Source organism: Anneissia japonica, unplaced genomic scaffold, assembly GCF_011630105.1.
Source record: "Anneissia japonica isolate Jap-2015-1 unplaced genomic scaffold, ASM1163010v1 scaffold1005_len2656397_cov198, whole genome shotgun sequence".
NCBI classification, from domain to species: domain Eukaryota; kingdom Metazoa; phylum Echinodermata; class Crinoidea; order Comatulida; family Comatulidae; genus Anneissia; species Anneissia japonica.
The window spans coordinates 1299586-1320921 of NW_022683792.1; the positions used below are offsets into that span (position 1 = coordinate 1299586).

At 34.4% G+C, this 21336-nt stretch overlaps 1 protein-coding gene and 1 long non-coding RNA gene across 2 annotated transcripts in view; one reads left to right on the forward strand and one right to left on the reverse strand.

Annotated features, from left to right (window-relative positions):
* Window positions 1-1013, forward strand: part of LOC117101984 — a 3683-nt gene extending 2670 nt beyond the window's left edge. The window contains exon 3 of the long non-coding RNA XR_004444345.1: window positions 280-1013. This is a non-coding gene — a long non-coding RNA (uncharacterized LOC117101984). The remainder of the gene's footprint in view (window positions 1-279) is intronic.
* Window positions 1014-2184: 1171 nt separating this feature from the next.
* On the reverse strand, window positions 2185-19867 carry LOC117101976 (pre-mRNA-processing factor 40 homolog A-like). Its single transcript, XM_033242123.1, has 20 exons — window positions 19766-19867; window positions 19134-19226; window positions 16640-16883; window positions 16120-16349; window positions 14997-15145; window positions 14419-14871; window positions 14134-14221; window positions 13858-13922; window positions 13590-13662; window positions 12871-12962; window positions 12175-12434; window positions 11912-12045; window positions 11185-11299; window positions 10520-10728; window positions 10075-10212; window positions 9796-9891; window positions 5538-5633; window positions 5268-5429; window positions 4854-4964; window positions 2185-3796 (listed from the first exon to the last, which is right to left on the reverse strand). The coding sequence occupies exons 1-20, from the start codon at window positions 19766-19768 to the stop codon at window positions 3689-3691; spliced, it is 2919 nt and encodes a 972-aa protein (XP_033098014.1). The 5' UTR covers window positions 19769-19867; the 3' UTR covers window positions 2185-3688.
* Between the last annotated feature and the right edge of the window lie 1469 nt (window positions 19868-21336).

The following is a 21336-nucleotide window of genomic DNA, read 5'->3' on the forward strand; positions in this document are numbered from 1 at the left end:
CAAATATACAAACAACATTGTGTCACGGTGCTACGCAACAAGCTTGCATAGGCCTATAAATATAAACATGTAATAATTTAATCAAGCATAGCTCATCAACGTAGTTGCAGCTTCCAAATCGCATCAAACTTGATCTGAATATTATATAATATATAATAATTATATATATAGGCCTATATATCTACATATATTATATACGATTATGCAAATCAAAATACACAATGATTCCGTAATATGTTTGAACACCATAATGTCTAAATTTGTCATTCTTTTTTTCAGTCAGGCTAGGGTGATTTAAGAAAGGTTACTGCATCACAGACGAGACCTACTCTAAAATGCTGCTGTTCCAGGGGATCAACACAGCCAAAGCCGCCCAGGCTACTACTCAAAATGGTCCGAAGTAGGAAAGAACACGTTTCTCCATTGAGTGGAACATTTTTCCTACTTACTCTCACAGTGATTTATTAAAGAACATTTACAAAAAGTGACAAAGATCTTTAACTTCTATGGATATTATAAGATTATAACGACAACCCCACAACATTACATTATGTATTTAATATTTAAATGTCAAAAGATATTTTTCAATAATGATGTTTAATGATACGTTTTAAAATCTCTTATTATTTCAAAACATATTTGGGAAATGATTAGTGAAAATGCGTCATACAAATAGGAAATACATCGTTTTTACCGATCTATATTTAAGGAATTTTTCTCCGCCACTGATAACAACTCCAATAATTACAGTTACATTATTATCCAGAAATAGTAATGTATGTCTTTACACATTTTGTCATTCATCATCGGAACAATATTTCAGACCGATAATGAAATATAAGGCCTACATTGATTTTATTCTAACTTTGATTATGGTAATAACGTGTGCTGTACGTTTGAGACATCCTGTTTCTTGGATAGCAATCAGTAAATAAATGATATTACAGCACAACAACCTAAGACGTTATTTATCGATATATTTTGCCCGTGATTAAAGCCTACACTGATGAGAACGATTGGTGTTAGATTTGAGGCTTCTTAATCTTCTCTTCTTGGTGACGCGAGTTTTCACTTGACATGATTAAAGTAATCAAAGTAAATCTAATTGGATGCTAACCCGAGGTAGAGATTGTAAAATTTAATTACACGTCTAGTGAATGGAATCTTCGGCAATTTAGAGATTTAAGAGGCTTATCAAACCCTGAATTTAATGTACTACTTTAAATGAAAAAAAACACAAAAAACCGACATTCTAAAATTAATAAACATTCTCATCTTCCAATAATCCATGCGCGAGTTACTCTGTTTAGTACGCCTTCTAAAATATGATGCTACGCGTTACACAACAGACAATCTCGAGATAGAAGAGCTCAGGATATTTATGGAATACGATGAACGCAGGTTAAACTCACATATATGCTGCGTATTTATTGGAATTTTAGTTTAATATTAGAATAAGCCAGAAGTCAAACAAGCAAGAAATGAGTCAATAATTGACGAAGTTGAATAGATTAGAGGAGAATGACTGGCTTACTAGTTGCTAAACAGCTGTCCGTGTAGCTCACTCATTTAAACTCACCGCCTGGAAAAATCGCTTTATTTGTTTGACAACTTGTATTGATTCTCTGTCAATAGACAGCGAGGTTCAGAAATCAAAACATTCTGTCTTGTAAACACAATTACAATCTGATGAACTTTGTAAAAACAGACAGCCCTAAGCAGCTCACTATCCAATGATCTGTTCTTTGAAGCAGCGCAAAAAATATGTTGAAGTAACCAAACGAGCATTACAATATTTTTATAGATTAAAATTAAAGAACAACAGATGGAATTAAGAAACATTTTATAGTGTTGCAAATGCATATCCTCTCTCCTTACAAGAGTTCGTATAAATCACAGGAGCTACACAGTTGGGTTTTTTAAAAGTAGCTTCCTTTTTAGCGAATAATAGTGTATAATCGATTCTAGCTGATGTTATGAAGTGACTGGAACAGCATGACCCCCCTCCCCATTTATACTCGTGGGTGAAGAGAGGCAAACGTAAGTAAAGTGCCTTGCCAAAGGACCGGACACAAGCAATGCGACGAGCGCCCGTCTCGAACTCCCGATCTCACGATCCAACACGTTACACGCTGCGCCACACGCTCCCACGACACCTTACGAAAAGATCTTTCATACAAATAGTAAAGAATGCATCTACAATATACTCAGTTTATTTGTTTAATGAATCAAATTTGTTAAACGTCTTTTGTTTGTTTTTTACAAAAACAAACGTGAGATAAAATCAAATTGGTTGGCAAATGTATATATTCGAAAAGATAAGCAGTGGTAGACACATGAATTATCAAAATACGAGAACACCTTTCGTCACATAAAGTGGCAAACACATGGTGGTAATTACTTGGACTTGTACCTTAGTACATGATAGTTAGTTGGCCACAGTATGTGGCAATTTGCTATTACCCACATACCCTAATAATTTTGCATCACAATACTGTAAATTTATGTTAGCAATTGCATTACCCTTTATTCGTAATATCATTAAGATACTGTGGTATTAAAACATAACTTTATCATCATTAAATAATATAAACACCTTTCAGTAATTGGTATATAATTACCAGGTGTTTAATATAAATTACACAATACATTCACCTCAAATTCTGTGTAATCAGTATCTGACACAATGCAGATCACATTGTTAAATCATCATCAAACAAAAACAACAGCTATAGCAATAATAAATGATTCCTTATGCAAATTGTAGATGGAAAAGGAAATACACCAATTTTTATGTAAATACTCATTCCCATAATTCATTTTAATTGATAAAAACACAAGCATGTCATTTATGCTGTTTTATGTCACCTCAAAATAACAGCTGAAATGACGTCACCATTCAGATCCTCTGTTAAGTACAATGGATTCACTGATCTGAAAATACGCTCAGAGAAAGGCAGTACAGTATATTATGATCTATGAGTGCACACAGACAGTGGCCAATCTCTAAACAATATAGTAGCATAAGAGCTAGTGAGATGCTTTTCAATTTAGACATTTTAAGTATAGAAAATAAAGCCTCAGGGAATTAATGTACTCAACCATACATTTAGTGTACAAAATGTTGTTTCATGCAACTGGACATAACTGGACATAAACACATCAAGCATTTGTATTAACCTTGTTTTGAATGGTTTTTAGGTGATATGTCTTAACTGAGTATGATGCCATATTGTAAGACATTACATTCAGTACAAAAACTTAATGCCCCCAAGGGACTCTAGAATGTTGTTACATGAGTTCACCTAACATGTCAGTCAAATGTAAATATATACAGCAATATATAATATGTAATGAAAAGTGTTCCAGTCAATATAATCTTTATCATTGGGTACTGATAACCATTTGCATAACATCCTGCCAATTAGTCATAGCTGGGGTGGATCCAGGCAGGATGTGGGGCTGGGGGGGGGGTGAGCTAATTGAAGATCGGTCGGTTAGCGGTGTTAATTTCCCCAATTCTAAGCTTTAGCCATATTATTCTTTAATTAGAACGATTTCACTTTTGCCTAGAGATTGTTTCGTTGCTGGGGGAAGCAACCCTTTTGCCTCCTTTGGATCTACCACTGCATAAGGTTCTTAGTTTACCCCAGTTCCTCCCCATATATTTCCAAGGGTTTGTAGTTGGTTATCTTGATGGTGATTTGCTGGTCATTACAAGTTGCTCCAACAACGCTCGACGTTTCTGTTCCAGCTCTCCTTCACTCATCTCACTCTCGGAGGTGTCCCATCCCGTCTAGTGAATTAAAACAAAAACATACCAAGTTACAACCCACGAATACGAGGGAGCTTTCGTTTGCACAACGACGGTAGGATGCAGAACGTAATGACGTCCCTAAAAGTCATCTGCGCATGCAAGAACGTTAAGGTCACCTCGTCGAGTAGATTCTGGAACGCAATTTGGCCAAATCTATGTATGCAGAGAACGTAGGACGCCAGGTAGGACGGTCATGCATGAGTGATTCCGTTCTAGCGTCGCGTCGTCGCACAAATCGAAAGCTCCCTTGTAACATACCATACACCATGCCTCAATAAAGTAATAAAGACAATATTTGTAGCAAAGACAAGCCAAATCAGTCACTTGTCGCAAAAATCGATTTTTAGTTATTAATACAGGATTTAACAGTAAAATGAGAGCTATAAAATGGTAAAAAGAATCATTTAAATACGACATTTCTTTAAAAAGTGTTTAAACATACAACTGTTTTAAGAAAAATATTTGAGAAATCAGCCTTCAAAGTTTATGATTTAGGGCAATTCTCAAGCAGAAACCATGACCAAATCATTAAAAATTTTTGTTTTAACATTGAAAATGGGAGAAATAACAGCGTAGCTTGATGTATAGATATATAAAGGTATGGTGCAATAAAGTAGATTTTTTAAAAATTTGACATTCCAGCATGTTTTGGCCAATATCTCTCAAACAGGATATGCGATGAGTGACTGGTTTGGCTTGTCTTTGCCACAAATAATATTAATAAAATTAATAATAATGACAATGTGTAATAATATGTTAAGTTAATTATCATACAGACTTGCTGTCTGTGAATAAAACAACCTTAAAATATCCATTAAATTACTTCAAATAATTTCTTGTTTAATTTTCAATCAGATAATAAACAAAATATACAAAAGTAGGCAGTCCAAATATTAAATTTTATTTAAGTATTTTTAGCTCATCACAGGTAGAATACCTTCAGCCTCTAAGCTATCTACAGGTAGTTAAACCAACTTTTGTTTTAACAGAATAAACAATTGTCAGAGGGGTGGAGAATTGTCTATGAGTCTGTCACCTTGCTTTTCTTATTAGCTTGGCTAGATGATCCACTTTTCTGCTTTCTGCTGGATGTCTCCTGAGATTCTTTTGGTTCATGTTCTCTTTCAGATTCAGAATCAGAATTTGGCTGGAGAAAAAATAAAATAAAAGTAAATATTCAAACAAAAACAATAATAATAATAATAATAGTCATTAGACGTATTTGTCAGCAAAACTACTCATTCAATTCCTACCTTGGGCTTTTGCATGAAAAAATGCTGGTACTTGAAAATGGACTTACAGAAATGGGTGGGATTCTACTCAAAGAGCTATAACACAAACTTGTGAAATGGCAAAAAAAAAAAAAAACAAAAAAAAACCCCCCCAAAAACAAAACAGTATCTAATGCAACAATCATAAATAATTAGGTCTATGAATATTAATAACTTACAGTACGTCTCCTTTTCTTTTTGGACTTTTTTTTGTGTTTCTTGGATTTATAGCTGCTATGTTCACCCGATTCATCTGATGTAATTGAAGGTGTTCGAGATTTCGACCTCTTCTTTCTGCTACGATGCCTTTTTGAATCACGTTCCTCTTCAGATTCAGTTATCTAAAAACACAATAAAAAGTTGAAGTATAGCCACAGTGAAACCATAATTATCATTAACATCATGTAGTTGTTAATATAATTATATTTTATTAAAAAATGAATACTCACCGATCTTGAGCGTGAACGCCTACTTCTATGTTTCTTTGCCTTCTTAGCTCTCTTATGGGATCCGGAGGCCTTGCTATGGTGATGACTACATGCTTCCTACAAAGAAAAAAACGTGTTATACTTTTCAGTTAAGTCTGTTATTGATATATAATTCACAGTAAAACATGTATAAAATATAATATAACAAGTTAACATGTTATAAATATTGACTTGCTAATTAATTTATTTTATATCACTATTTATTAATTATTATTATTATTATCAATTCTATTATTTCTGTCAAGCAGATTTCTTAAGATGTATTAATGTAATGTATTAATATTTAATAAAACAGATGAAACAGTCATCAAAAGTAGGGACAGAGACAGTATGCCCTGACCAGAGAGATGAACACCCCACCCCACCCACAAGTTTTATGATCGGTATGATCCGGAGGGAGAGTAGGCCTACACATTAGTGTCTCCCCATGAGGTTACAGGTTCTAGTTTTTGTAGCTAGTATAGTTTTTTTTCCCTTAAATAATATATCTAATGGCCTCAGTATAATACTGTACAATCATATGTCAACTGAGGTCAATAACGGCAAACTGTTTTCAACACGAAAACAGCTGGGACACAAGCAGCAAGAGTTGGAGGTAGGACAAGTGCATTCAAACATTGTCGAACTACCACAGTGTCTGTTAAAATCTTGCATGTGTATGTGCGGTAAAAAAAAGTATCTTTCCTGATCAAAACACCGATACTTTATTAGTCATTGCAAGTGAATCTAAATTGTTCAATTTAGAGACATCGTTGATATTAGTCTGAATCCTTGATTGTCATTTGATTGAGTGAGTTGGAGACATCGCTATTAAGGTTTTCGTTGAATGTTGCATAAAATTCTAGCACAAGCTGGGCTATTTATATGACTCACAGAAAAAATTCCACTTACAGACTGGAAATTAAACTCAACATAGGTAAAATACACAATTAGAAAAAGAAGTAAAACTATATAAAGACACATAAACAAGTCAATTAGTGCGATGAATGTAAATTATTAAGGAAACGTAAGCGGAAGAGTGCATCATTTTGAAGCCTTATGGGAACCATAACATTTTCTTAACTATTAGATCTATACAGTACTATATACATGAAAAAAGCACAGAGGAAACAAAGTATATTACACTGAAAGCATTGCAACAACTTTGTTAAACTATTACAATTTAAATCAGCAGAGTTGTCCTCAAGGCAACACACAGACCACCATCTATAAATAAATCATGGATTATAACCGAGGGGGCAATACAAGTAATGTTTTGTATTTTTAATTAAATGTAACTGCAACGCAGTCAAGCGCTTGAAAACTTTGGCCTAAAGGAATCACTCATTACTTATATTTGGTTTCCATCAAATTAAGAATAAGACAATAAAGTTAAACAGAAAAATGTATTTTTTTCCAGTGGGAATTGAGCACAAGACCCTCCAGTACTGTTTTGATGCTCTAAAACTAATATATGAAACAAGCCAGTATACTCCCTCGGTTTTCTCCCAAGGTATTGAATAATAAGCCACATCTTAAACTTCACTTTCATAGTATTATTATGTTATCATATTTCTATTATTGGATTTTAACTATTATACGTCAACCACATAAAATATATCAAAATCTAAAAGGCAGATTTTATTACTTCCAAACCATCAAAAATAGTGGTTGATCAATTCATCAAATTTGTAATAAAATTAAAATGGGGTGACTACTAAGCTGGAGGTTTATTATTTTGAGTACAGCATTCTGAATATTAATTTTAGTCTCAAGCCTGGCATTTAGGTCAAAATCCATTATTCCTAAAATCTGCCGATAATATCACTTGCTGTTCTCCTAAATTGTTTGGCAATGATTAACAGCTGTTCCTAAGATATGTTTTTGGTACAATCTTTAAATCACAAATGTGGAAATAACCTCAAACATCAGTGAAGATAAACACAAGATTGCCACAAACAATTGCCTACTTTACAACTTCAATAAAAAATGTGTGTTTCTCAGACACCTGCAAATCGACAAGACAAATGAACAGAAAGGTCAAACAGAATACTATTCAGTAAGATGTGTTTTAATTAAAAAGAAATGGTGACAAGATCAATCAAAATAACATTTTGAGACAGTCTTCCCATCAGCACTACACAATCAAATGTTATGTAAATATCAAGAAGCAAAGAATAAATTTGAAATGAAATGCTAACCATTTTAAGTTCAATCACTCTTACATAAACATAGCTTTACATGCACAATAAACAAAGAACAAACAGAAGGGTCATTTCCATGTCAACTTATGCAATGGTAAACATGCACCCACAAGATTTGCACATATCAGTTAAAAAATAGGCTGCTAGAGGCAGCACGTGTCTACTGCCTCACAGTTGTTTTGGCTACTTTTAACTCATCCATGCTTTTTGTGTTGGCAATTCACTTGAATAACTGTACAAGTAACAGATGGTTGGCTTATTAGTGAACTTTCTAGGACAGGTCTTATCTAACAGCTTTCTGTATTGGCAATTCACTTCAATAACTACTGTACAAGTAACAGATTGTTGAATTTTTGGTTCTTTGTAGGACAAGTCTTATCCAGCATGGCATCATATTATTTTGTAAACTTACTTTTCATTCTTATCTTTAGCTTATGACCCATCATTACTCCACCAAATTTACTTTTACAAGGTCAACTGCCAGACATAGTAAAGTGTCTACTGACCCCCGAATGGGCAGTAGACACAAAACACCATATTGTACAAGCAGAGGTTATGTAAGTTTTAAAAATAATCTTTAAAAACTGAGAAAATGCATGGGCACAACATTTTGAAATGCCAATTATTTTAAACCATAATGAAGTTGAATAAAGATTTCAAATAAATAATCAGAATTGTTAGGATGAGGCTGCATGATGCATTTTTTTTCAGAATATATGAAATTGTATCCTACAGGCATGTGGAGTGTGAGTAATTACAATATCTACTTCATCTATAAATAGACAATGCATAAAGCAAAAAAAAAAAAAATTTTCTGATCTAACAAAGAAAAAGAGTGTGAGGAATACCAAAAGTACCCCAATGGAAATAAGTCTTCATTTTTTATGGGTATCATCCTTACCATAATTTCATTAAGAAAAAATCTAATCCAATCTGTGATTTAGTTCAGTTGAATATCTTTTTGGTATTTTATTCTCAATCAAGAGTTTTATTATCTTCAGTATGCCTTTCCATGCTTCCATTTGTCTCCTTTAACGATGTGACGTCATCTTTATTGTTAAGTATGTTTTTGTTATGAAGTCGCGTACATCATCCTAATTTATTTTCATTATCTTTTCATTTCCTTCTATTTCATTCAATGTCTCTTTTTGATTACCCGTTAGTAAAATGTTAGTGATATTACTTTTGATAATAAAAAAAAAATTAATATCTTTATTTTGATTATTCATATAAAGGTCATATATATATATTTTTTATACATTTTTATAATCTCACACTATATTAACAATAATAGTAATGACACCACTCTTAGATGATTATAATTCACCGTACTGTTTTAGGTCAACCCAATATACACTTAGAAAAATCTATATTTTCAAAAGTGGTTTCCTGATGTTAGGTTTGCACTAGAGCCTTAATACCCAGATCGGGAGCTAATTGTCAACCTGAACTGTTGAGAACACCTGATTGGTTAGCTCTAACCATTCCCAGGCCCATAGCCAGGTTCTTGCAAGGGGGGGTTTTCTGGGCATGAGGTCCACAGTCGAAGCCCCGGTGGGATCAGCGAAACCCCCAAAGCAAGAGGATTTTTGTGCTTTATGCGTCTAAATAATGCTATAAAAGCAGATATGTTTGAAAATGCCTGTGTTTGGGTGGGTCTGCAGTGCATTAGTTTGGTTGGAGGACTTATTTGGGAAATTTAAAGAGGGGGTTTCGCCAGAAAAGAGTGGGGGGGGATTTGCTAGAAAAGGGGAGTTCTCCCGAATCATAAAACTCCCCCTGGATACGGGTCTGATTCCCAGGAAGTGAATATGCTATCGGTCAGCAAGTAGAAATCATTTCTATCATTAACCAATCAGACATATGCATTCCCATTTCCTATTGGCCAGTGATCCAAACATCATCCAAACATCATCTTCTTAATATCTTGATTGGAAATTTAGGAAAAAAAATGCCCTTGTTTTTGATATTATGTAAGCCAAGGAAAGAGAGAGGACACCAGTAAAAAACTAACAAGCACAATGAAAAGAACTTACTTCCAAGGAATGGAGGAACTCTTTAAAAAGACGAATTCTTTCAGATTCCACAGTTATTCCATCAAAAGGAGTCTCATTTACAAAGCGATCACGCACCTGAAATGAAACGAGACTTAAAGTAACTTAAACTGCAAATTATTCGAGAAAGTTCAGAAATTAAACAAAATAATATCAGGCTTGCAGACCTCGAGCTGTGACTTCAATCCATAACAACCAAATAATAATTATTGTGTGCCAGTAGGTCATTAGTACTCATTTAAAAAAACAGTGTATTCCAACCTCATCCCAATTAGCTGTAGTTTCCAGTGGTGGGGCAGCTTGCTTCAACATTGCCTTAAATGCACTTTCTTTCCGCCTCTGCTTCCTTGCTTCTTCTTTTAACCTTTCTTTCTCCCTTGCTTCTGCTTTCTCACGTAGCTGTAATGAATGAGTAATTAAAATTAAATGATAGAGAACGTTGCTTTCTTGTCAAGAAATATATTTAGGGATGATTTAGGGGACTTCCAGCATCTACACCATATTCTAACAATATTAGTAAGCTAGACTGAGCATAGATCTTGTGTTGGGCTAAGCCCTTGTGCTGAGCTAGGCTCCTGTTGTCAGCTAGGTTGAGTTACTGTAGGCCCATATGCTTCTTTTTGCTAACCTATTCCAATGCATTAAGCTAACAATAAGAAAAGCCATTATGATGAGCTTGTCAGTTGTGGCCAGCTAGTTAACTTACGCTGTTAAAAGCTTGCTTGATGTTACCAGCATCTAAGGTGGTCGCCCTCTTGTCCTGGCTAACAGCAGTCGCAAAGCTTTCAAATGATGTGTCCATCTCAACAACCATATTCTTATCACGTAGGATGTCTTTGATGATTCGTCGTTCATCACTGAAGCGGGCTTTCAAATCTTCCACAGCGAATTTGAACAAATCCAATGGAGTTGAGCCTAACATTGTGAAAATTTATTATATATACATTTATATTGTTTATTTTTTTTATTCAATTGCATTACCAATATCACCACAATTACCATCACAAACATCAACATCCTCATCACCAGTAGTTCAGTATGTGGAAAAAAAAAACAAAAAAAAAAAACAATAAACAATGAATCATACATCTAATGGATGAAAGCTTGAGGGCATCAGCATTTTATGTTAATCATTTGCTATATTGTTTTTTTTCAAAATGAATATGATGTTATAACATGAATAAAACCATAACGACCGTATTATTATTATTATTATTATTATTATTATTATTATTATCATCAACATCACCACCATCATTCTCTTTACTACCATCAACATCATCATCAATATCAGCAAATGCTCATCACTACATCACCATAACAATCATATTCTTCACTACCATCATATCATCATTTCATTAGCATACATACCTGGGTTACCCAGCATATTGTGGAATCGTTTGTCAGCACTGATGATAGGATAAAGGTTCATCCAGCTGGACATGGAGTTTATCTGACCTTTTTCATGCAGCTCGTCCAGGAGCACCTGTATTTAAAACAAAACAAAAATCATGTTTAAGGCACAGAGGAAGAAAACAGATTAATTTGTCTTTTTTTAATTTATACATTTTGTGTGCAATAGCGCTGAGAGATTATTATAGGGCGCTACATTATAAACCTATATTGTTATTATTATTGTTATTATTATTAGTATTATTATTCTTATTATTACAGGAAATAAACACAAATAAAACACACATTAAAAAAACTCCAGAATACACACAACTAATGATGGCAAACATAAAACATAAAATACACATTAACCAATGAAAACACAGAGAAATAAAACATAGAATAATACACAAAATAATTAAGGCATACAATAGGAAAACACAAAATAACATGACATCCTACACAATACATAATTAAGAGAGATGAAGAAACACTACAATTACTAGTTAGGAGACAGAGAAAACATAAAATATTCACAATAAGTAATTAAGGCACCGAGAAAGAACACACATGTACAGGACATAATAAATAATTGAGACACTTGACAATTGACATTTAGTTGGGCATTACAATTAGATTATATTTTTAGAACATTCTCTCTTCCTCCATCACTCCAAATTAACATCAAAATATCAATTAAGCTCACCAAGAAAGCCTCCCTGTATTTCCTATGTTGACGTCTCTGCAGCATCTTTTCTCTTTCTCTTTCTTCTTCCTCTTCTTTCTCCATTTGACGAATATGTTCCTCAAAAATAATCAGTGCATCTTCTTTATCCATATCTGATTGAAAAAATATTACAATAATGTTTTCGAGATGGGCTTCTTATCGAGATTCTATTCAAGGTTTTAAGGTATCTGTTTTGACAGATATTTTTATTAGCTTCTTCTTTTCGATTTTAAATAACTTACGTTGAAGCTCATCATCTTCTGCAAATGCTGGGTTATCCATTAAGTACTGCTGGCATTCAGACCATGTTGTCCGGTATGTGATGTTTGGCATATTATTGAGAATGTTGTGCAGGGATTCTATGTTTCGCTTCCGTAGTGTTTTATTCTCTTCTTTCTCTTTACGAGCCAAGTAGAATATCACATCTTCATACAACTCCTTTCTGTCTCTCTCTGGAACGACCTTCCATGTTTCTTCATCCTCAAACAACGTCTCAGCTTTCCTGGAATGCAAGATAATTTTAAAACTAAAGTCAGTTTATACTCTTATAAATGTATCTGTGTTGAACATACAGTAATATATTTGAACACTTTAATATTTTAATAACTTTGCATATAAATTATAATTAAAAAAATATATTCTTGGTAACAAACATATTTAATATTGTTGTTCCTATTGTAATAACATTCCTATTGTACTTGCAAGAACCCTTAAATATAGCAGGTAATCAGATTAAAAAATTTCAGCCCGTAAACCAGTAAAAACTGAAATGATTTAATGTTCCATTACAGTATCATATCTAGGCATCTTGCAAGGAGGGAGGGGAAGGGGAACTGATGGGGTGTACAAAAATGAGGTGGGGGGGGGGCTTAGCTCACATATTAAGGTGATATGAGGTGATTGTCAACATTCTGCACAAAGTTGAAAATTAAATTTACCGATATCGAACGGTTGAGGTGACTTTTGGATGATTCTCAAGAAACTTCTGAAGGTCTTCTTTGGCCTTCTTAGCCCTTACTCGTTGCTCTTCCTAAGGAAAAAAGAAAACGACTTTGTAAGCAATCACTAATTATCTAAACAGAAAATAGTTCATAATTTCAACATCGTCTGCATTACATCCATCAATACATTCACTACCATGGACAAGAGTACCTGCCTTACAGCACGTTGCAGACAGACCAGAGAAGGCATACTTGCAGATATGCTGTTTTTTTACTGTGCATTATCATGCTGGTGGCCCTGGTACACCTGCACAATGGAAGCTTAGAAAGATATGTAATAACATAAAAATTAATTTGAATTGTTTCTTGCGTTTTTCTCCATACAACTAGGAATACAGTAGTACAACTAAGTAGTAAAAAGAAAGTAAATCCTTGCTGACCCACAGGGCTCATAATGGGCTGAAGCCTATCTCTAGTTTCAAGTAGCATGTAGCGGATTGACAATGTGATGTTTCCCCTGGGTGGGACGCTGGTCCACTGCAGGTTACTCCCAGTAATTTGCTGGTACCCATTGATACAGCTGGGTAGACTGAAGCAATGTAGGTAAAGTACCTTGCTCAAGGACGCAAGCGAAACACACATCGGAGGATTGAAACCCTGACCTCGAGGTTGGGAAATCAAACTATTTCCACTGCGTCACTTTCTTGCAGACTTACCTTTTCCTCTTTTGCCCTTTGAGTCTTGTAATCATTAAATACTTGTTTCTTCTCACTCAGTTTTGACAGTGCTCTAAAAAATTAAAATATTTTTATAAATGGTTATACATTTATTCAAAAAAATAAAAGAATTAATTACCAACTTGAAATAGAAAATACAATGCTTCTGCTTATTGAACTTAGAAACAAGCAAACTTCCTCTGATTACCATCCGGTTGCATTGACTCAGCTATCAGGACAAGTATAATGTTAAAAAAATTGTTCTCACCTGTAACGAGGATCATTTATAATTAACTTCATAGCTGATTCCCAAGAAGCATTTGAAGGCACTTCCTATAAAATAAATCAAAATAACTATATAACAGGAATAAGAAATCATAAAAAAATTATGTTACAAGCTGTAATATTAATACTGTCAATATGCAATGGAAGATTAAGTTAAGCTTTTATTTATAGCAATACTGCAAAAATCAAAATAACCTTTATAGCCTGCATTTCATTACATAAAAAGAAATTCATATTTATGGATTTGATACTACGTTACCTTGTCCTTCAGCAGTTTTTTAAAAGCATTCTTAGCCTCTTCCTTTGACGGGTACACAACTTCTTGAGATTCTGTTGGTGCTGTTTCACTAAATATAAAGAAAAATGTTTGGTTTATTATGAGAAAAGACTTTCTGAGAAAATTTAATGCATAACATGAATTTTAAGAAAGGACTCTGGCACCTCAAAGGTGAAATAAACTGGTAGTTCTGATGTGACAATATGTGCCATCTCTTTACAATCTACAATCCTGATCTCTGGTCACATTCTATAGGTGACAATTTACCTTGCAGTAGTACCATCGTCACTTTTTGGTGTGCCAGATTCGGACTTTGGAACCATTGACGCAAAACCCTGGGCAGCAAACATTGCCATCTGTGCCTGCATGGCTGCCTGGTCACCTCCCATTGCTTGCATCTGCTGCATCATTGCCATCTGCTGTTGGAACAACTGCTGTTGGAAAGCCATAGCCTGTATGGTCTCTGGGGTGAACTGCTGGGGGATGGTAGGCTGAGCTTGGCTTATGGTAGCAGCCTCTTCTTGCTTGGCTAGTTCTGCAGCTGCTTTTGCTTCCTTGTCCTGATTAGCTTTTAACTCTTCTGACTCCTTTAAAAGACGCAATTCCTCTTGTCTAGCTTTTTCCTTCTCTTCCTCAATTTTCATTTGTTTCTCTTGTTCTTCAGCTTCTTTCCTTTCTTTCTCCTTTTCTTCTTGTTCTATAGCATCCAAATACAATATCCTAATAAAATAAAAGAATTTATACTCATTTTAGTTAATATTTTTGTCTCTGTATCTGGGTTAGTTTAATTCCAATACTGATATAATATAAATTGATTTTCAAGTAAAAATTGAAATATAACTCACGAATTCAAACCTTCTGATTCAATCCTATTCTTCAAGTCTTCCAATTCTTTTGGTATGCTCCACTTAGATTCTTTTGTGGTATTGTTGTGAAAGTATATTTTGCCTGAGTCAGATTTAAACTCCTTCCAAGCACACTGGGACAGAAGGTACTGCAAGAAAACAAACCCAAATAATACAATGTGTTAGTTTTAGGGGTCATCTTGAGCTGTTTAAAACTTAAATTTTCTGACCACATGGTTGATAAACTTACAAAATTAATAGAGTATTTGTCTTTTTATTTAATTGGAGGGATAATCATTAACTTCATTATCAAAAATTAATATTGTCTAATTGTACAAATTTTAATAAACCACCCACTTTGGAGTTGGGACGTGTAATAAATTACCATTCCTTTTTTGAAATACATGTTTATGTGAATGTTATTGTATTGTTTTGATACCGGATTGTTGTTGGAGTTTATACAGAATAAAAGTTTATTTTTGAGTTGTGTTACAACTTTGTGAGCTGTGTTTTATATTTTATATGTCAAAGAGGGACTCCAAGTCATTTCTATACCGCTCGGAAATATGTGAAGTGGGAATTCATGACAGGACGGTGGAATTATTTTAAAGAACTACATAATGCAATGAAACAATTAATATAGCCTACGCCTCACAAAGAGTTTAGACTTGAACCTAGGACTACTCTATCACACTACAAAAGGTACTGGCAATGGATCCATTACATCTCAAGACACTTTGTCTATACTCAACTAACAGCAAAAAAGGACTGATATATATATATAGTATTCAAATATACCAAAAAACTTGCAACGTTTTTCAAACCACTTAAAAAAATGGATGAGCTTACACAGTACCAAAACCGAACATTTTGTAATAGTAACATTATTAGTTTCTTTAACTCAACATGGAACATATTATCTCTTAAAAAAAGATATACACACATCATGGCATTAAGCCCTGTCCAGACTATCAAATTTTGTTTGACAAACAACATGCGACTTTCCTAAATATGGCAACGATGACTAATATCATGACCATATATAGGCATATACTGACTATATATGGCATAAAACAGTTTTTTGTCAAAGAAAATTTGATGGTCTGACAAGAGCTTTACCTACCTCTGCATGTGTCTTGAGGTCATCTGGTTTCTCCCAGCTGGACTGTTTTGTTTGTGTGTTGTAGAAGTAGATTCTACCATCAGGTGCCTTGTGCTCTGTCCAGCAGCTCTTCTTAGAGGTCGATTTGGTCTCTTTAGCAGGTTCCTGTTCAGAAGCCTTCTCAACTGTCTTCGTATCTTGTGCAGGTACAAATCCAGGTACTTTTGTTGAGCTTTGGTTACTGGCTTCATCTTCGGCCAAAGTAAAAAATCCCATACAAATTTAATAACAGATAGTATTACAATTATAACAAACATTTTGTGGAATAAATTATTTTTGATTCTCTATTTCTTATTGAGGATTAGGTAGTGGAACTGGTAATGGGAATTCATTTTGATTTCTGCATGAATTAAACAAGACAATGGTAAGAGAAGGTGAGCACTTTTACCATCAACCAACAGCTTCACTTCTGTACTTGAATCATTATGTTTCCCTAACAGTCTTATGTTAAAACCTGTGAAGTTAAACAATAAAGGCCTACCTGGCTTCTCCTGGTTTATCAATGGCATACCGCTGTTAATGGGAGGGGGAATACCTGTTGGCATCATTGGAGGAGGCCCCATACCTGGTGGAGGCATGTTGAAATTTGGAGGTGGCATAGGCATACGAGGTATGTTACCATGCTGCGGAAATGTAGGAGGTGGAATGTTCATTGGTGGTTGTCCAGAGCTTTGATTTGGCATCGGCATAAAGGGAGGTGGTGGCATGTTAGGAGGTCCTTGCATCTGAAAATTTAACCAAAGAAAGTCAGTCATTAGATACAGTATTTGATTTAATCCTGGTTAAAGCCATTCAAATGTAATCAGTGAGTCTCCTTTAATATACGCCTTTTTCATGCTACGGTAGACATCTTCGACCAATGACAAACAGTGCTGAGCAGAGGGTCGTGTCAAAATAATTTTTTCTTTAAAATGTTTGCAAAGGATATGTCTACGTACTGTATGAATTTAAAAAAAATTGAAAATTTGTTTAGTCTGTCAAAACTTAACTGGCAAATGGAAGAACGTTTTTGTGTAGTGTTAATACAGGAAGCAGGTCAACTTGGCCACAAGTCAACTCGGCTGACTGTGGCCGAGTTGACTTGTGGCTGAGTTGGATCGAATTCTTAATACACACATTGCCATTATTGTTCACTGTTCGACCTAATATTCTTTAGCGTGCCGGCCATATTTTCGGAGGTCATCTTACTTTAAAAATCGTAACTCCTTAACAGAGTTTTTTCTTCAAAATGTTCGCAAAGGATATCTAAGTACCGTACTCGCGCAAATAAGCGCCCGGGTGCTCAGTGTTCTCCCGAAGCCGTCTTAGCCGTCAATTTTACCGGTAAAAATAACCACCCAACCAGTAAAAATTTTGAGTTTGTAAAATAAAAAAAACTATTGATTAGGCTTAGGTAGTCCAGGCTGGCCCTCTTAATAAATTAACATCATTCCAGTCTATATCTATACTATGAATATATGCTGTTGTGTCTTCAAGTCATTTAACCCAACAAAAAAAGGGTAACGTACCTCACATTGTGCGCATTGCAATTTTTTATGGACAAATTTACCAGTAAAAATTTTTCAGTTGGGAGAACACTGGTGCTAAAAATATTTTTTGCACTTTCTTAGGGGCGTTTATTCAAACGGGCCACTTATTCGAACGGGGCGCTTATGAAAACAGAGTGGAAATTGAGGGGGCGCTCATGGAAATAGATTAAAATTGAGGGGTTCTTATGGAAAATTATTAAATTTAAGAGGCACATTTTGAATGAAAAAAGATTATTTAAGGACATTACGAATGGTGCTTAGGCGGAAAAGATAGCCTAATCATCCAGAGAACATGGCTCATGACAAGAATGCGTGAATATCATAATAGCAAAATAGCAGATGCAATTAGTGGTGGTGGGTAGTGGTTAGCTTGTTGGCCATAGGCCGATTGAGATTAGCAGGATTGCAGGACCATTGTATTTTTTATTGAAAACTTAGATGAGAATGTACTAAAGGTCGGAAAAAGAAAAGGAGGAGTAGGACTAGGCATAGACATATGTAAAAAGAGTAAAGTTGGAAATATACTGTCTGTCCAGGGTTCGGAGCTCCCATCAGTCCAAGGGAAATATCCTCATTTTGATATTGACCTAAGAAGAATGTGTTTCCACTCTGCAGCTCAAATCATGTCAACAACCACAGTCCCAGATTGATTGGATTATTGACTTGCTAAAAAGAAAATCTTATGACAATTATTAGAAGTGGGCACTTATTCAAACGGGGCGCTTAAGGAAATTTCACGTTAGGAGGGGCGGCTATTCAAGAGGGGCGCTTATCCAAACGGTACTGTATGAGTAATAAAAAAATTAAAAATTGTTTAGTCTATCAAAACATAATTGAAATAATAGCAACACACACTATACAAAATCAGTCTAATATATTCCAGTTAAGTTTAGACAGACTAAACAAATTTTCAATTTTTTAAAATTCATACAGGACGTAGATATATAATTTTCGAACATTTTAAAGAAAAAAATATGTTGACACGAACCTCCGTTAAGGATATATGATTTTTTGAGTAACAAGGCCTCCGAAAATATGGCCGAAATGCTATGTTATTTCTGTTGGTTACGCTTTGCTACTCAGCATTGTTTGTCATCGATCGAAGATGTCTACCGCAGCGTGAAAAAGGCATATAAAACAAATTTATCCTGAATGAACATTAAAAACTATTTCTATTTAGAACAAATCAAAGTAAAATACTATCAGCTACGGTCTGAGATCTTTTGATTAAAGTGGGTGAGTTCAGATCATTATTATATAATTACATGCTTTACCAAAAGATCTTGGCTTCTTCAATCACGCCTCTTGCAAAATGTTAAATTATAAAATATGCAAAACACTTCATTAAATTATACTAGGTATATATATAATCATTTGACTTATTCTGAAGAGCTGCTTGGTATAGCAAACTAAAATATATATTTATCAAGCACGTTTAAAGCTTACCCTAAATGGGGGCATCATCATGGGAGGTTGGTTTCCAAATGAGGATCCTTGTTGCTGTTGTTGGGCTGGGCCCTGGTTCATCTGACCTGTAGACTATAAAAGAAATCATGTTAATGTTAACATAGAGCAAGTTTCTTTGCTCTATTATGGCATAGCCTATGGATCTGCTCAACAAGAAATGAGACCAAAAAATAGGTCAACAAAATCATATTAATAATATTAAACTAGGCCTATATGTCTAGGCCTAGTCCAACTCTCTATCTAAGTTAAGCCTAGGCGGCCCTACTTCTTCTTCTCCTAGGCTATTAAATTATTAATAGAGACTTAGAATAGGGCTATATATTGTAGCCTGTAGGCTAGTATGCCTAGACCAACAAGGTAAAAAGCCGGTAGGCCACCTAGCGTCATGTTTATGCCTAGGCCCCAGGTATGAAGCACGCCACGGCCTAGCCTAGCTAGGCCTAGCCTAGAGGGTAGGGTAGGCCTTCAACAAAGAACAGAAATTTCTTGGTGCCTAAGAAGCTGTAACATTCTTTACCTAGCGGCGTAGCCTAGGCCAATGTTTTTTTAATTGATCTACTAAACTTCAATTACAATTGCAACACAACTATTTCTAATTTTACTAGGCCTACCATTGTGTAAAATCGTCAAGCAAACGGCTTTACTCTCATGCAGCACCGTCGGCCACCGACGCCGCCATTAATTGCATTCAAATGTTTGAGGGCGCAGTACATGTTCCATGTTCCACGCGCACATTGTACGTCATCAGATACCGTGTGTGTGCCGAAGTTTATTCAACTTTGATATTTAGCGAATTAAAGATGTACTGTACATATTCATATCATTTATTTGAATAATAGACTAATACAAAACATGCAAACCTCAGCAGCTGGTACCTGATAGGATTGCTCAAAAGGGGCTATTGCCCATCGGAAAAAATGGTTGTCACAGATCTACAGACATTTTACACTACCTAACCAATAAGGGTCTATGCAAAAGATTACAGGCAGTACAGTCCGTTATTTGAGAAGAAAATGTATTTTCATTCAAAATGTTTAATTGTCACTTAATAATAATTATTATTATTATGATTACTTGTTATTATTATTATTATTATTATTATTATTATTATTATTATTATTACTATATTATTATTATTATTATTATTATTGTTATTATTATTATTATTAGGGCTACATGATAAAGGTTTTCAATTGTTTTTGTATGCCTTTTTCAATTTCCTTATGATTTAATCATTTCATTTATTATAATTGTTATATTTTAATTATTCATATATTATAATGTATATTGATGATGTAATTGGAAATAAAGTCGAATTAAATTTAATTGGAAATATCAAATTAGGCAATATAAATATGGAATTGAATTTTTTTTTTAGCTCATGACAGAAAGTACATTTTTGATGTTATATTTCATGAAAAGACGTTCTGGCGTTTTATTATTGTTATGAATTCATTATACTCATCTGATATAGTAGCAGAGTCTACCAATTCGTGTTAATAGACATAAATGCCTCAATGAATTCAATTTTTCTTACGATAGACTTGCTCTTATATATGTGTCTTATTCACCACACTGTTTTCCGTGTTTGTTATTATGACAATAATTGGGGCCCCGGTTGTTTTGTTAGTAATCCTAATTGGGTCATCCCCTCTCATCGAAAATTAATTATAGCAGGCCAGAAGTTATACATATATATCTCTTTCTTAAATCTGGTTAATTTCTTTCTCAATCGACTTCATCCTTTCTAACTTATGTACAATATCACATTTGTGTATATTCTCCATTGATCGATACTCAGCCATCTTTTCTTCTAAAAATGCCCTTCCATCGGCATTGACTTCAGTATAAATAGCCTAACCATGTATCTAACACATACTGGCATGATATAGTCTTGTCGCATATTACAAGAAAAACCCTATCACTAATAAGACATTAAAATTTATAGGGCATTTAGTCACCCGGAAAAACTATGACTTGCTGCAACATACTTAGCATAGGTGCAATTCCGACCACTCTCATCGAGGAATTTTTGATGAGTTACTTGTGTTAATCTGTAAAATAATAAACATTTCTCTTGAACAAGAGATAGTGAATCTTTAAAAATTGTAAGGGTGTTTGCCATGCCCTATCCCCAAGAAAGGTTCACTTGTTAAATTGCTTATGCAACTTTAGACCGTTA